The sequence below is a fragment of the Colossoma macropomum genome, unplaced genomic scaffold (assembly GCF_904425465.1).
Source record: "Colossoma macropomum unplaced genomic scaffold, Colossoma_macropomum, whole genome shotgun sequence".
Taxonomy (NCBI): Eukaryota; Metazoa; Chordata; class Actinopteri; order Characiformes; family Serrasalmidae; genus Colossoma; species Colossoma macropomum.
In genome coordinates, this window is record NW_023494795.1 from 30,257,542 (window position 1) to 30,272,264 (window position 14,723).

Consider the following 14,723-nt stretch of genomic DNA (forward strand, 5'->3'; position numbering starts at 1 on the left):
TTTCGTTGATTGTTATTACACAGTTTTGTAACATATAGATAGCAGCTATCATGATCGTGGCTAATGGGGATCCTAAAAAAAAATAACAAAAAACAAAATAAACAAAATATATCTAATTAACCATCTAACCTTTTAGTTCTCTCGTTCTCAGTGGTGCCAAAAAAGACAAGCTTTTCTCAGGTGCTAAATAATGCACAGCATTTACCTTCAGCCTTTGTAAATCTGAGTAATAACATTTATTATAATAATGTCCTCCTAGTATTCTGTGTAGAGAGCCCCACATATATATTTTAATAACATGTTAAACTTCTGTATCACACGCTGCATTCAAACCCTAATAAAAAAAATGGGGTTTTAACTGAATTTTAACTGAAAATGTTAGTTTTTTAAGGTTGATTTTTAAGGTGGCCTGGACGCTAACTTTTTAAAGTTGACAGCTTGCAAATGTTTTTATACTGTGCGCTCTGTCCAGCAGGCTGGGATAGCTGAGCAGTCACTGTGGTTGGCTCTGTTCTCTCTGTTCGCTCCTGAATGCAGTTTTAAACAGTCATGCTCTGTAAATGTCAGAGAGGCATGTAGCTGTGCAGACAGACTACAGTGTACGGAGTTGGCACAGGACTAGCATTGTTGTGAAAGGCCATTAACTCTTAGCTGTCTTGTGTTATTGCTTTGTTGTACTAAAATATATCCAAATGTGATTAAGTAATTCCATATTTAACTACACAGACAAGTTCATTCACATTCTGTATCCACAGGTAACATTTTTCACACTTTTGACAAAACCTTGTCAAAAATGTAATTTTACAAACACAGATGTCGCACATATTAAAAGTTTAACAGGATTTCTCCTCTTGTTTCAGTGAGAAATAAACAGTCACAACATGGGTTTTGCTGTCACATGTAAGAATTGCAGCCTCTAAGTGTGAAATGTCTTTGTTCCTTTTTCAGAGGAGCTTTCCATCAGCATATCAGTATCCAACTCACAGATTAAGGAGAATGTGGTGAGTGTATATGTCTTGTATATGTGTCTATTTTTGCTTTTCATTTTAAATGTATATGCAGATATAATGCTAAACATTGAGTTAATGTTGCTAATGGATGGTCCATAAGTACAGTGCAGTTTCACAGGATCATTTCTCTGCCAACAGAAACTCGAATGCTCTCATTTGGGCCAGTGATGTTATCAAAGCTGCCACAATTATTGTCATGATCATGTAACATCATTAGTAGAAAACCAGCCTTAAGCAAAAGCTAACTAAAGATCTCTTCTGGGGTGCTTTTTGTTCTTAAGTGTATTAAACAGACACAAATCAATTAAACTTTCGGTCATATTATTTCTGTTTACAATGGTAGGCAAAAGTTTGAACATTGCTGGTCAAACTAGATGTTTTGTTGACTTTCTAGGTGAAAATAAGTTAACACATCCTTTGCAATAGAACACGCATAAAAATGGCTTTTTTGTTCTGCAAATTTTAGTTCACAACTTCTATTTATTTGCTAAGTTTAACATATTGAAAAAAAACATAAAATATGAAATGTGTCACTACTTTTTCACAGGCCACATTTTATGTTTTTTCCAATATTTAAATTAAGAAAATAAAGAGTAATTGTGAAAAATTACATATTGTGATACATATCATATCCTTTGACCAAACCTTTGCATATGAATGTATTTCATACTGTAAACTACAAAGTCTTATTATTATGTGATATAATATAATATTACTTCTTCTATATTATTTTAATTTATTGATTATATATTATGTTGTTTATCATTCATAAATTTATTTTTTAATTTTATATCATGTATGCATTATATCATTTCCATTTATTTATTTTACATAATATGTAAATGTATTATTCTTTGGTTAAATTATATATTTAAAGTAAATGAGTCACTTTTAGCTACAAGCTCATGCTGGTCTATTGTCCCATCTGTAGCGTTCCAAAAGCTTACAGTACAGCAGTGGGTGATCTTTTTTTAATGCTGTATCTTGGAGCTGTACTGAAAGTGCTTTTCCTTTTAAGGATATCAGCTCAGTGTACCAGATCTTTGCTGATGAGGTGCTGGGATCAGGACAGTTTGGGATTGTGTATGGAGGTGAGACTGTGCCTCTCTTTCATTCTGTGTCCGATTTCATTGCTCATCTGCACTTTAAAAAAATACATTGTTGTCTGAAGTTCATTTAATCTGCCACTTTTCAAAAAGAGTACAGTCAGCCCACTTAGGGCTGCACCATAAATCATGTTTTTTATCATTATCGCAATATGACACACGGCACAAACATGCTTCACCATACATATATATTTATTTAATTTTGTATGCCTGTATTAAAAATAAAGTGTATGCATTTATGTGTTTGTGTAGACTTGCACAGGGAAAAAAAATAATTATATATATATATATGTGTGTGTGTGTGTGTGTGTGTGTGTTTTGTAGTCTTTATTGAAAAAGCTGTGTGTTAAAATTTCATTTGACCATTTTGCACAACAGTGAATGGTGCTTTTGTAAAGAAAGCTTTGTAAGATTTCTGTTTATAGCGTACTGTCAGAGTCACCGATCTTATAATCATTTATCAATTCTCATATCATTATTATGATATCCAACGGCTTCATCAAACAGTTAATGTCCATGTTGTGCGGCCCAAACCCCCACTAGTTCATTTTTTCTCTCTCTGTGGCTTTTAGACGGAGACAGAAAGCTTGCCTTTTTGTCTGTGTGATGCTTATAAACTTTATTAGTGGAATTCCACTGTGTCTCCATGTTCTCTTATACTGATTGTGCTCACAGAGATTGTAGGAGAGTGATAAAGACAGCCAGGCTGTTTTGTTGAACCCTTAAATATGGGTGGATGATATGGCCAAAATATAATATCATGATTATTTAAGATATTTTTACGCTACACAATAAGAATCACAACATTTAGCTTTTCTGAAGTTTAATAGGTTGGAACAAACAGAGTGGACCTGCAGCGCCACATTTAAAAAATACTATCAAAACCTATGAATGAAATGAATTTTATTAAATGTTTCATGTGCTGCACTGAACTAAATCAAATGAATCAGAACTAATGATGCTCTTTTAATAATGAAACATGCAGTTGGTCAGCATTCAAAGTTTAATGTGAGTTAATGTAACATGCTAAATATAACACTAACTATTGTGGTGTGTTTTCTCATTTCTACCCATAAACATTTACGGTCAATGCAAAGTGACTATTTTAGCTATTTAATCTATTTTACTCCTTTTACATTCTCAATGTTGTTATGGCATGTATTGTAATATGTAAAGGTATGTATTTCCATAGCAATGTGAACTATCGCCATGCATACAGCAGTAAAGGCAGCGTGGAGCTTCTTTTATACAGTAATCAGAAAGGTAGGAAAAGTAGGAAAGTTCCAATTCCACATGCTGATCCAGTTTACTGACCAGCGTGGACATGCATGCTCACCAGCTGCTCTGGGGGCAGATTTTAATCTGCTGAAGGAGATAAACAGAAATACTCTGAATGGAATAACTGGGAGACGTAAGGTCAGTTGAGGTGAAGCTGTGCTTTGCTAAAGTCAGTTTTCTTTGTTCTTTGTTCTTTCATACATGAAGGCAAGCACAGAAAAACAAAGAGGGATGTTGCCATTAAAGTTATAGACAAGATGAGATTCCCCACCAAGCAGGAGAGCCAGCTGAGGAACGAAGTGGCCATTTTACAGGTAAAAATATACAGTACACTAAAATATTAAAATACTACACTCTTTAGTAAAGAAAATGGTTCTATGTAGAACATGTACACTCAAAGAATGCTTTGCATGATTAAAGGGTTGTGTACATTGTTAAAGCGTTCTTTATACTGATGGAAAATGTGCTGTAGGTGGTTCTATATAGAATCTTTTTGAAAATGGTTCCATATAGCACCAAAAAGTGTTCTTCTATTGGGACGATGTCAAGCCTGTAACAATAGAAGAACCCTTTTTGGTGTTATATAGAACCATCGACAGCACATTTTCCATCAGTATAAAGAGCCATTTAACAATGCAAAGAATCCTTTAATCATGCAAAGGGTTCTTTGAGTGTTCATGGTTCTACATAGAACCATTTTCTTTACTAAAGAACCCTTGAAGAACCATCTTTTTGAGGAGTGTAGTCCTGTGCAACTTAACAGGTTTATATAATTATGAAGAATTAGTTGCAATTTGTTAAAAAAAGTAATTAATTCATTACCATAAATTAAATGCATGAAATTATAACAAAATTAATATCCATAATGTCTTGTATTAGATAATTTGTCCTGGAATAACTGCTTATTTTTGCCAAAATACTCTAAATATTAAATAAAACATGTAAAGCTACTTTGTATTCTAGTTTTGAGTATTTCAGTCTGCATTGTATAAGTTAGTATATATATAATAACAAAAAGAATTACTATGAAAAATAATTCCAAACTTTGCAGCAGTAGTGTATATGCTTTCTAATTTGATCATTATCAAATACATCTGTCGACACAGGTTATGATGTGGTTATGCCCAGTGTTGTATAGTTTGTGGTTAGGTGCAGTGACAGTGTTTACAGGCTGTTAGTCAGCTGAAAGCACAAAGTTTGCTTAATACTTAAAACGTCACTTTAATTCCTCTCTCTTTGTCTCTCTCTGTCCTTCAGAATCTGCACCACCCTGGCATTGTAAACCTCGAGTGTATGTTTGAGACTCCTGAGCGGGTGTTTGTTGTCATGGAGAAGCTCCATGGTGATATGCTGGAGATGATTCTGTCCAGCGAGAAGAGTCGACTTCCTGAGCGCCTCACCAAATTCCTGGTGACCCAGGTTAGTAACCAGATTTCCCAAACAGTGTTGGCAAAATCATCCGTCACTCCTCGTAATGGGTAACACGCATAGAGCCTCAGCAGGAAAGAATAGCATTGTTGATTAAAGGGCCCATATCCTACATTTTACTGTTTTATTTTTCCCCCTTGAGGTCCACTTTACACTTTATATTTGTGTGGTTTAATATATCAAAAATGGACATAATTCATTTTTACATGACCATTTTCCAACCTCTCTTTATCCTTTAGAATTAAAGAGGGTTTTGTTTTTATTACTGTGCCTTTAAGACTGATATATGTAAATGAGATTTGCTCTAATTGGCTGCTCTGTATTGTGCCTAATTCAAAAAGCAGCCTGGGCTGAAACACTCTCTGTATCTTCAATGTGAGTGAGCAGGGTTAAACTGCTGTAGGCTGAATAGGTGGGTAGATGTATATGTGTTGGTTTTGTGATGGATAATGGATGTTTTTGCTGCATAGTCTCCATGCAAACTGTATGTAATGGGGACTGAACAGTATGTTTTGAGCAACGTTTATAAATCACTTTGAACTTTTTTTTTTTTTCAAAAACTTAAAGGACATTTGGGTTTCCATGATGTGGACCCTTTAATAAAACGTTCTATTAGTCAAGATATTTTAAACCAGAGGTGATCAATACATACATAAATAAATAAATACATAATATGGGAGCTCTGCAGACTTAAATTTTACAGGGTTTTATAGCTTGCTGTGTTTGCTTTGTTCTCTGAAATGCAGTGTAGCTTTGTGAGGTGATTCAGTTTTCCACCTTCTTGAACGCAGGCAATTTTTTGGGATGTACCCCACATATCCAATTTAATGTGATGCAGTTCATAAACAGAGAAGCTGTTCTAAATTTGTAACAAACATAGACATAAGTTTTATTAAAGGGCCTATATAATGGAAAACTGAATTCCTTTCGCTATTTGAAATAAAGGAGTTTAAAGTCACGTAAATATTGTCAAAGTTTTAAAACATACCGTTTAATGCCCAGGCCATAGAGTCCATATATGGAAGCTGAGCTGCAAAGACATCCAGTTTTAAATTCACTGTTCCTGTGATGTAGCGAGAACTAACTCATCTACCCACCTATTAAAGTACCATTTGTCATTAATAAAAACTATTGGTTGAGATATTTTTGCAGGTTGCAACCAATGACTGTCCTAATCTGGGATGTGCTGGTTTAATCGCTTACATTTTATTTTCAGTTTTATTAGGAGTGAGAAATGGAAGTCTGGACCCAGTCCTGGCTTCTGGCCATTCAAAAGGTTAAATCAATAGTTAGGCAAAAAAACATGTTTGGTGTCTGAGGTTTCTTTAGTTTTGTACTAAATTACAAAGCTGGAAGCTTATTGCCCACCAATCTGCATTGTGCAAACTGCATGCCTCACTCAGAATTGTTAAGTAAGCTCAGTTAGACTTGCGGATGTGGTTTCACTGTATGCGTAGCCTGGATGTTTTCCATATTTTTGTATACAACAGTATATCATGCATCGGAGAAACCACAGAGGCTATTTTTGCTGTCCTATTGCTTTAAATATCTCCTATTTGGTGGTCACCTGCATAAAACATCTTAAGTGAATTTTGGCCTTGAGTTTCTCTTTATCTTAACCATTCAAAATTCCAGGCTAATTACATACTAAGTATTCAGTAACTACACAGACTACAGTGTAAACTGCCTGAGTCATTCTTAGGTAATAGAAGTATGCAGTAAAACTTTGGACATGCCACTAGGTCCTGGCCATTTGTGGGTTTAAGTGAGCTGCATGAAATAGTGAAAAAGTGCAAAAAAAATTACACTCTAAATTTGACCGCTACAGCATTTCAGTTTAAATCTACAGCTTTAAATCGATCACTTAAGCATTTAACAAGATAAATACGTAAGATATTTTATGCAAGTGGCCACTGGTCTTTATTTAAAAAACATTGACTGACTTTCTTTCTGTTATTGTCTCAGATTCTGGTGGCTCTTAGACACCTCCATTTTAAGAACATCGTCCATTGTGATTTGAAGCCGGAGAATGTACTTCTGGCCTCAGCAGAGCCTTTTCCACAGGTGAGCACAGTCACGGCCCTCTTACACAGCACACAGTACAGAAACAAAAACTCACTCATACTCACAAGCACATACAAACAGGATCACAGCTTTGAAATTATAACAAGGGAATATATAATGTACCGTATAAAAACCGTGTTAAAAAGTTTTGAATAACGACACTTTGGAAAAGGTATTACACTTCGAGTCTATTTTGTGCCTCTTAGCGCAAGTGGCCACCAGAAACGTACACATAGTACTCCCTCACGCTTCTATTTTGTGAGTGCTGACTACTGTAAAACCCTAAGCCTCATAGAAATATACTGCTTTACTGGTCATGATGGAGTTTAACAGTGTGTTCTAAACTCAAATAAAGGGGGTACTTTGTGCACATTAGAGCAATATAAAATAATGTATTCACATTATGAAAATGATTATTTCTCATAAGAAATCAACAAAAAAACAAAAGATTTCAGTTCAAACTGTACACTACTATGCACATATAAAAAATGAAGTGAAGTAACTTGTAGCCAAATCACCAAGTAGGTCAGTCAAATTTGATCAAAATTCACTTCTAAATGCACTATAAAATGTTCAAAAATTCACATGATATAAATGAAGTGATTTTATTCTACTATTAATTGGGTATCTAGCTTATCATCTCTGTCAGGACAAAACCTTCTGTGTACATTTTTTTCTTTTCCTGTTTTTGTTTCTATTTCTTTCATAATTTGAAAATGTCATCTGCTGTTTACATTATATTAAAATTTCACTACAAATGGAGCAACAGAAATAGTTTAAAATGATAAATCTTGTTACAGGTTTTTGTTCCAAAAGCACTGATACCTTACCTAAATTGTGTGGCTATATTGTGTATGAAAATATAAATATCAGATTGGACTCTCTGTTGGTTGATGCTCATTATTAAAAGACTCTAATATGGTAGTCCTGTGCAACCTCAGGATTGGTAGAAAGCTGTGAGAAAGAATTAAGAAATATTAGATGTGTCCAGAATGATAAACAAAACTGATGTTTCTGAAATAACTGAAAAAAATGTAGAACATTGAGAATGATAACATAAAATTAATATTCACAATGTTGCCAAGTTTCGAGGTAGATAACTTGACAAATTTATTGTAAATTATTGTAAATAGTCCACTGTGATAGTGTAGTATTAATATATACCATAATAGAATAAACAGTGCACTATATTTGCATTGTTTCATAATTACAGTAAATTATTGATAATTCCACAATTATTCATTTCTATTCTTGCTGCACAAAATACTTACAAAATATCTTTTGGTATTGAGTTTGTAGAGACTTTTGAACAGTACTGTATAACGTCTTCCTCCCTATTTGTAACTGTAGGTGAAGCTGTGTGACTTTGGCTTTGCTCGTATCATTGGGGAAAAGTCATTCAGGCGGTCAGTTGTGGGCACTCCGGCGTATCTGGCCCCTGAGGTGCTGCGGAGTAAGGGCTATAACCGCTCTCTGGACATGTGGTCAGTGGGGGTCATTGTCTACGTGAGCCTGAGCGGCACCTTCCCCTTTAACGAGGACGAGGACATTAACGACCAGATCCAGAACGCTGCCTTCATGTACCCGCCCAACCCCTGGAAGGAAATCTCTGGGGAAGGTAGGAGGGTAGAGCGGGTGTGCCCGCATGATGGCTATCATTTTAACCAGTGTGGAGGAGGAGTGCTCTTTTTTTGCATGAAAAAGTGTATTTAAGTGTAATCAAGTGCAGCGATCTGTAGTTAAGTATTTATTTGGCATTTTGACGTGCAGTATAATATCTGCCATCATTAACACTAAGTATGTACTGTGTTACATTTCATATTTAATATTTGTATTGTACTTAATATTATACTTTATTTGCTTTATTTTATATTATATTATATACTCTTCAAAATAAGGTGCCAAACTGGGTTGTTTTAGCAGTGCTATAGAGGAAGCACTTTTGGCTCCATAAAGAACCATGTTTGAAATCTGTGAGTGTTAAAAAATCTTCACATAATATAAAGGTTCTGCAGCCAATTTATGGGTTCTTCCTAGGATCTTCACATTATGTGGAGGTTATTTAAACCTTAAAAAGGTTCTTCACATTTACATATCTCATTTACAAATAAATGTTCTCTTAACAGTCATCCATTAGAGGTTTTTAGGGAACCAAATTGGTTCTTCTTTGATATTGTGCAAAGAACCCTTTCTGGCGCCTGCCTATTTAATAGCTTTATGTTTTAATTAATATTAATATGTTACATATCATATAAAATGACTGGCGGCCACTGCATTAAGTACACCTTCTTATATCTACACTCATTGTCCATTTTATCAGCTCCACTTACTATGTAACTATATAGGAGCACTTTATAGTTCTACAATTACAGACTGTAGTCCATCGGTTTGTCTGCATGCTTTATGTGGTTGGGACCACCACAGAGCAGGTATAATGTGGGAGGTAGGTCATTCTCAGCACTGCAGTGACACTGACATGGCGGTGTTATATTAATGTGTGTTGTGCTGGTGCGAGTGGATCAGACACAGCAGTGCTGCTGGAGTTTTTAAACACCTCAGTGTCACTGCTGGACTGAGAACCAAAAATAGACAGCCAGCAGCGTCTTGTGGGTATCGTCCTGTGCCCACTGATGAAGGACTAGAGGATGACCAACACAAACTGTACGGCAACAGATGAGCTATCGTCTCTGACTTTACATCTACAACAAGGTGGGAGTGTCTAATAGAGTGGACAGTGAGTGGACACAACTCCAGCACTCGTACCAGCGCAACACACACTAACACTCCACCACCACGTCAGTGTGACTGCAGTGCTGAGAATGATCCACCACCGAAATAATACCTGCTCTGTGGTGGTCCTGTGGGGGTCCTGACTAGTGAAGAACAGGGAAAAAGAGAGGATAAAAAGTACACAGAGAAACAGATGGACAACTGTCTGTAATTGTAGAACTACAAAGTGCTTCTACATGGTAAGTGGAGCTGATAAAATGGACAATGAGTGTAGAAACAAGGAGGTGCACTTAATGATGTGACTGGTCAATGTATAAACTATATTAATATAAATATAAAAAAGAAATATATGAGGTAGTTTGGCTGAGATATGGTAGAAGAGAATGTCTTCTGTGAGAATGATTGCTCACTTCTGTTTCTTCCACAGCAATCGACTTGATCAACAATCTACTTCAAGTAAAGATGAGAAAGCGCTTCAGTGTAGATAAATCTCTCAGTCACCCCTGGCTTCAGGTATGGACAAACTACTTTTATCTGTTTTATTCTACTCTAAAATCTATTTCACTTAATAAGCTACTTAACTTGAATCTACTTTGAAATATGCTATACTTAAAAATCTAAATTACTTTAAAATCTACTTTAAAATTACTCTACTTAAAAATCTACTCTGCTTTATGCTAAAATCTACTCTACTCTGCTTTACTCCACTTAAAATCTACTCTACTTAAAAATCTACTTAAAAATCTACTTTAAAATCACTCTACTTTACAATATACTTTACTCTGCTTTTCTCTACTTAAAAACCCCATTTATTGTACTTAAAAAATCCACTTTTCTCTGCTTTACGCTCCTTAAAAATCTACTTTAAAATCTACTTTAATATCTACTTTACTTTGCTTTACTCTACTTAAAAATCTCCTTTACTTAAAAATCTACTTTACTTTGCTTTACTCTACATAAAAATCTCTTTTACTTAAAAATCTACTTTACCCTTTTTTTTGCTTTACCCTACTTTAAAATCGACTTTACTCTGCTTTACTTAAAAATTTATTTTAAAATCTACTTTTCTATAAAATCTACTTTATTCTGCTGTACTCTAAAATCGACTTTACTCTGCTTTACTTAAAAATTGATTTTAAAATCTACTTTTCTATAAAATCTACTTTATTCTGCTGTACTCTGCTTTAAAATCGACTTTACTCTGCTTTACTTAAAAATATACTTTAATTCTCGTAGGACTATCAGACGTGGCTGGATCTTCGAGAGTTTGAAACTCGGAGAGGAGAGCGCTACATCACTCACGAAAGTGACGACGCACGCTGGGAGGAATACGCCGACGAGAGGCGTCTGCCCTATCCAAAGCACTTCATTATGGCGCCTAACCTGGATGACATGGAGGAGGACCCCTAGTGGAGGACCCCTAGTGGCCAGGAGGACTTACTACACCTGTTTCTGAAAGAGATAGAAGGGCTAATGCTGCTCTAAAGGTGCTCTGGCCCTTCACCCTAGCCACTGCAGAGACTGGGAGTATGAAGTGGAAAAGTACCTGCCGTCATGTTCTGATGAAGGACGCTTAAAGTGAATGTGAACAGGAAGTAATTACCCACATAGCAACTGTGAAGAGTAGCTCAGTACTGTGGGAAACCAGTGCAAGAGCACAATGCTCGTCTTCAGGTTGTTTTCCTTTCATTACATTCCAGAGACATGACGTGGCGTTCTCTCTCTCTCTCTCTCTTCACTTGCCGCCTTTTCAGCAATCCATAACTTACAAGTCTCTCGAGCCAGAGTGAGGAGTGTTTGGGAATTCTCCTTTTAACAGTAATAAACATTTGCACTGCCACTCCACCCACACAAGGCACTATGAGTTTGGACCAAACCCACACGAGGTGGACTAAATGGGAGCTTTGTAGCCTGTAAAGCTATATTATATTTTTCTACTTTCATTGTGAGTGTTACACAATTTACAGAAATTCGATATGTTACACAATATTGATATTTTAATAAGTTCTTTTTTGTGTAGAGGAAGTAGTATGCTGGGGTTGTATGAGGAGTATTGAATCTAAACTGGAACACAGAGCATGTGTATGCAGTAGGGCTAAGGAGACTGAGGCTTTGGTGAAATGAAGAGTATCAGAACGATAAACATCTAGTCTCGTGTGGAAAACTCCACTGACACGGCCTAAAGATATGGCTTAAGATAAAACACATTACCAGTCTAAGTGACCATAGTGACCAGTCAGATGCATCAAGGCATCAGTTTTTTCTCATTGATGCAAACATGCACATTTATGGGAGCCAATTGGAAAATAAAGTTACTAGAAAATATCTTATAATAATGAGATACTGTCTGATACTGATATATTAAAACTTAATTATGAGGTGTTGTGAGATAATTCTAAGATACTAAGTCATAATTATGATACAGTACGTCATATTTATGAGAAAATCTCGTTATGAGAGTAGGTAAATTTTGAAATAGTATGTTATTTTCTGATATAGTATCTCATTTCGTAACTACGAGGTAAAATACAAAGTCATCAATTTTATGAGTTGTAAGAAAGTAAGAAGGTATCTTGTAAATGTGAGATAGTATCTCGTAGTTGTGAGAAACTTTCTCGTTAGTATGAGCTGCTAAATGGCTTAATGGTGCAAATGGTCTTCCATACATTTCCCTAGTCCATGACACGACGTTAAGATATGGCTTTAGATGACCATAGTGGCCAGTCATAAGCATCAATGCATTAGTTTTTCTCATTCTTTCACACATACATTTTCTTTGAGAGCCCGTTTCTGCTGACTGGAGAAATGAGAAAGTCATAATAACAAGAAATAATTATGACTCAGTAGCTCATAATGATAATGAACATACTGTCTATGTCACAATGAGATACTAAGTCATGATTATGAGACAGTAGATTTTAATTATGAGATATCTCATAAGTCAGAATTGAGATAAGAGTCATATTTATGAGAAAATCTCATTATGAGTTAATAAGTCAATTATTCAACCATGAGATAGTAAGTTATGTAATGAAATAATATAAGATATTAAGCCATAATTATGAGGTAAGTCGTAATTATAAGGTAATATCTCATAGTTATAAGATTTTTTAAAAAAGTTAAACAGTTTTCCACACATTTCACAAGCTTATGAAGTTACCTGATGTCTCCTGGAAAAGGCTATAAATTGCTGGCAAATTCTAAAATATTCTTCATCCCCTGCAGCTGAAATATAAGGAAAACAAATGGAGTTGATTTGACTGAAACCTGAGAATTCCCCAATTTAAACACTATAGATTTGAAATCTTAACAGCTGGTTTGGTTGGGTTATTGATCATAAATACTGAGAATATTTTGTTTGACCAAAATTGTGTCTAATTTTCCATTGTTTAGTTTTGGTTTGTGTTGTTTTGAGGATGTTCTTTTTTGATGTTATGATAGCCCTGTAGAGCTACACTGTTACTGTGATAGTTTGGGACTGGTTTCATGATTGGAGTGCAGCACTTCCACAGACATGTGTGCTGTCCTTTTTTTTTCTTGAACTAACACTGTATTCCTCCCTGTACAAAACTGCAATATATTGAAAATATATTCCAGTATTTTCTATTTACAGGAATGCATTGGCAGACTATTGCAATATATTCCGTTTTTTTCTTTGGGGATCTCTTCACCATCACTGTGCTATGAACTAGCAGAATGCAGATTGATGCTGTTGGGCCTGGTGTTGCAATGTTTTTGAAAATTGTTTGTTTTTTTTTTGTTTTTTTGAACGTAGGCTTGTTTCACTGGATCACAGAAATGTATGAGAATTACTCCATGAATTTCCATTTTCCAGTTTCACAGTGGTGATTTATTATGAGATGATGTGTCTCCTGCTGCTTTAGTGTCCCTATTGTCATGTATTAGCTTACTGACATAGACATTACAAACCAACTGTAAACCATATTTGGGTTGTTTCAGCTTTCACGTCTGACTAGCATTTTAATTCACATTCCATTTACCCTCAGGACATGTGGTCTCTATACTGTAACCTTAAAATCCCTTTAACGTTATTCATTATAGTATTAATTTTTATTAAGACGTTTCATTGGATCTTTTCTGAAATTGAAGGATGCATTCTGAAGCCCTGACCCTGGTGAATGCAGTGAATAATGAAGGAAGAGGACTGGGAGAAAATCTGTACTGTTGTATTTTCACTCATAGTGTGCAGCATGTGTCTTTTCCCTGTTGTTTCTGTCATTTTTAATGGGATCCATTGACTAAAGCCTAATTTAGAAGGAGGTGTGTAAAATATGATGCTAATTTAACATACTTGTTTAGACAGTATTAGCTTAATGCAAATGTCACGGATAAACGTCTGGATAATTCAGTGGGGGAGAAATTGAGGACAGAGTTTTGGGAGCTATGTCGTGCCTCCTGTGAGTTAATTTCATGCTTCAGGACAGTCTGATAAGCTGGGTGGAGGTAAGACATGCCATGTTTTTGTAGCTTGTAAGGATGATGACGATGTGATCCTGAGAATCATTTAAGTCTGGGTTGCCATGGGACTGGCAACAGTCACTGTTTTGTATATTTTAGTATTTACATATCTAATAAAACCTTCCTCTTTACAGCTTTGCAGTATTTATTGCTATGCACAGGTGTGAATTAGGGTTGGGCAATATGGCGGTATCTTATTGTCATTGTTATGAATCACATCATGGTAACAGACATCATCAGTATTTCTAGACCATTGGCCAGTTGCCCGGCCTAAAAGCATTTAAAGGGCCCATATCTTGGAAAACAAAACGTACGGGTCACTCCCCAGTCCATAGAGTCCTTATATGGAACAATAAGCTGCAAAAACTTCACCATTTTTAAGTTGAATTGGCTTACAGATATCAGTCTTATAGGTGCAGTCTGTTTCATTTTAAGGCATAAATAGAGATTAATAATGAATTACCACTGTTATAAATATTGTTATAAAGCCACACAAACATAGAGTGGACCTCAAAGATACAAAAAAAAAAAAAATACAAGAAAAATAAGTATATGGACCCTTAAGGTTGTTTGTTGTGTTACACAGTGTTCTGGAACGCATCTGTTTTGGGAGATTTCACAATTTATA

At 35.4% G+C, this 14,723-nt stretch overlaps 1 protein-coding gene across 2 annotated transcripts in view; it reads left to right on the plus strand.

Annotated features, from left to right (window-relative positions):
* The window catches only part of LOC118815793 (serine/threonine-protein kinase D3-like), a 93,528-nt gene extending 79,302 nt beyond the window's left edge, over nt 1–14,226 (plus strand). For both annotated transcript variants that reach the window (XM_036582155.1, XM_036582154.1), the window contains exons 12-19: nt 949–1,001; nt 2,029–2,101; nt 3,602–3,708; nt 4,652–4,813; nt 6,788–6,886; nt 8,237–8,504; nt 10,044–10,129; nt 10,853–14,226. In XM_036582155.1, the coding sequence (XP_036438048.1) occupies nt 949–1,001; nt 2,029–2,101; nt 3,602–3,708; nt 4,652–4,813; nt 6,788–6,886; nt 8,237–8,504; nt 10,044–10,129; nt 10,853–11,026 (1,022 nt within the window). In that variant the 3' untranslated portion in view covers nt 11,027–14,226. The remainder of the gene's footprint in view (nt 1–948; nt 1,002–2,028; nt 2,102–3,601; nt 3,709–4,651; nt 4,814–6,787; nt 6,887–8,236; nt 8,505–10,043; nt 10,130–10,852) is intronic.
* Nucleotides 14,227–14,723: the final 497 nt, after the last annotated feature.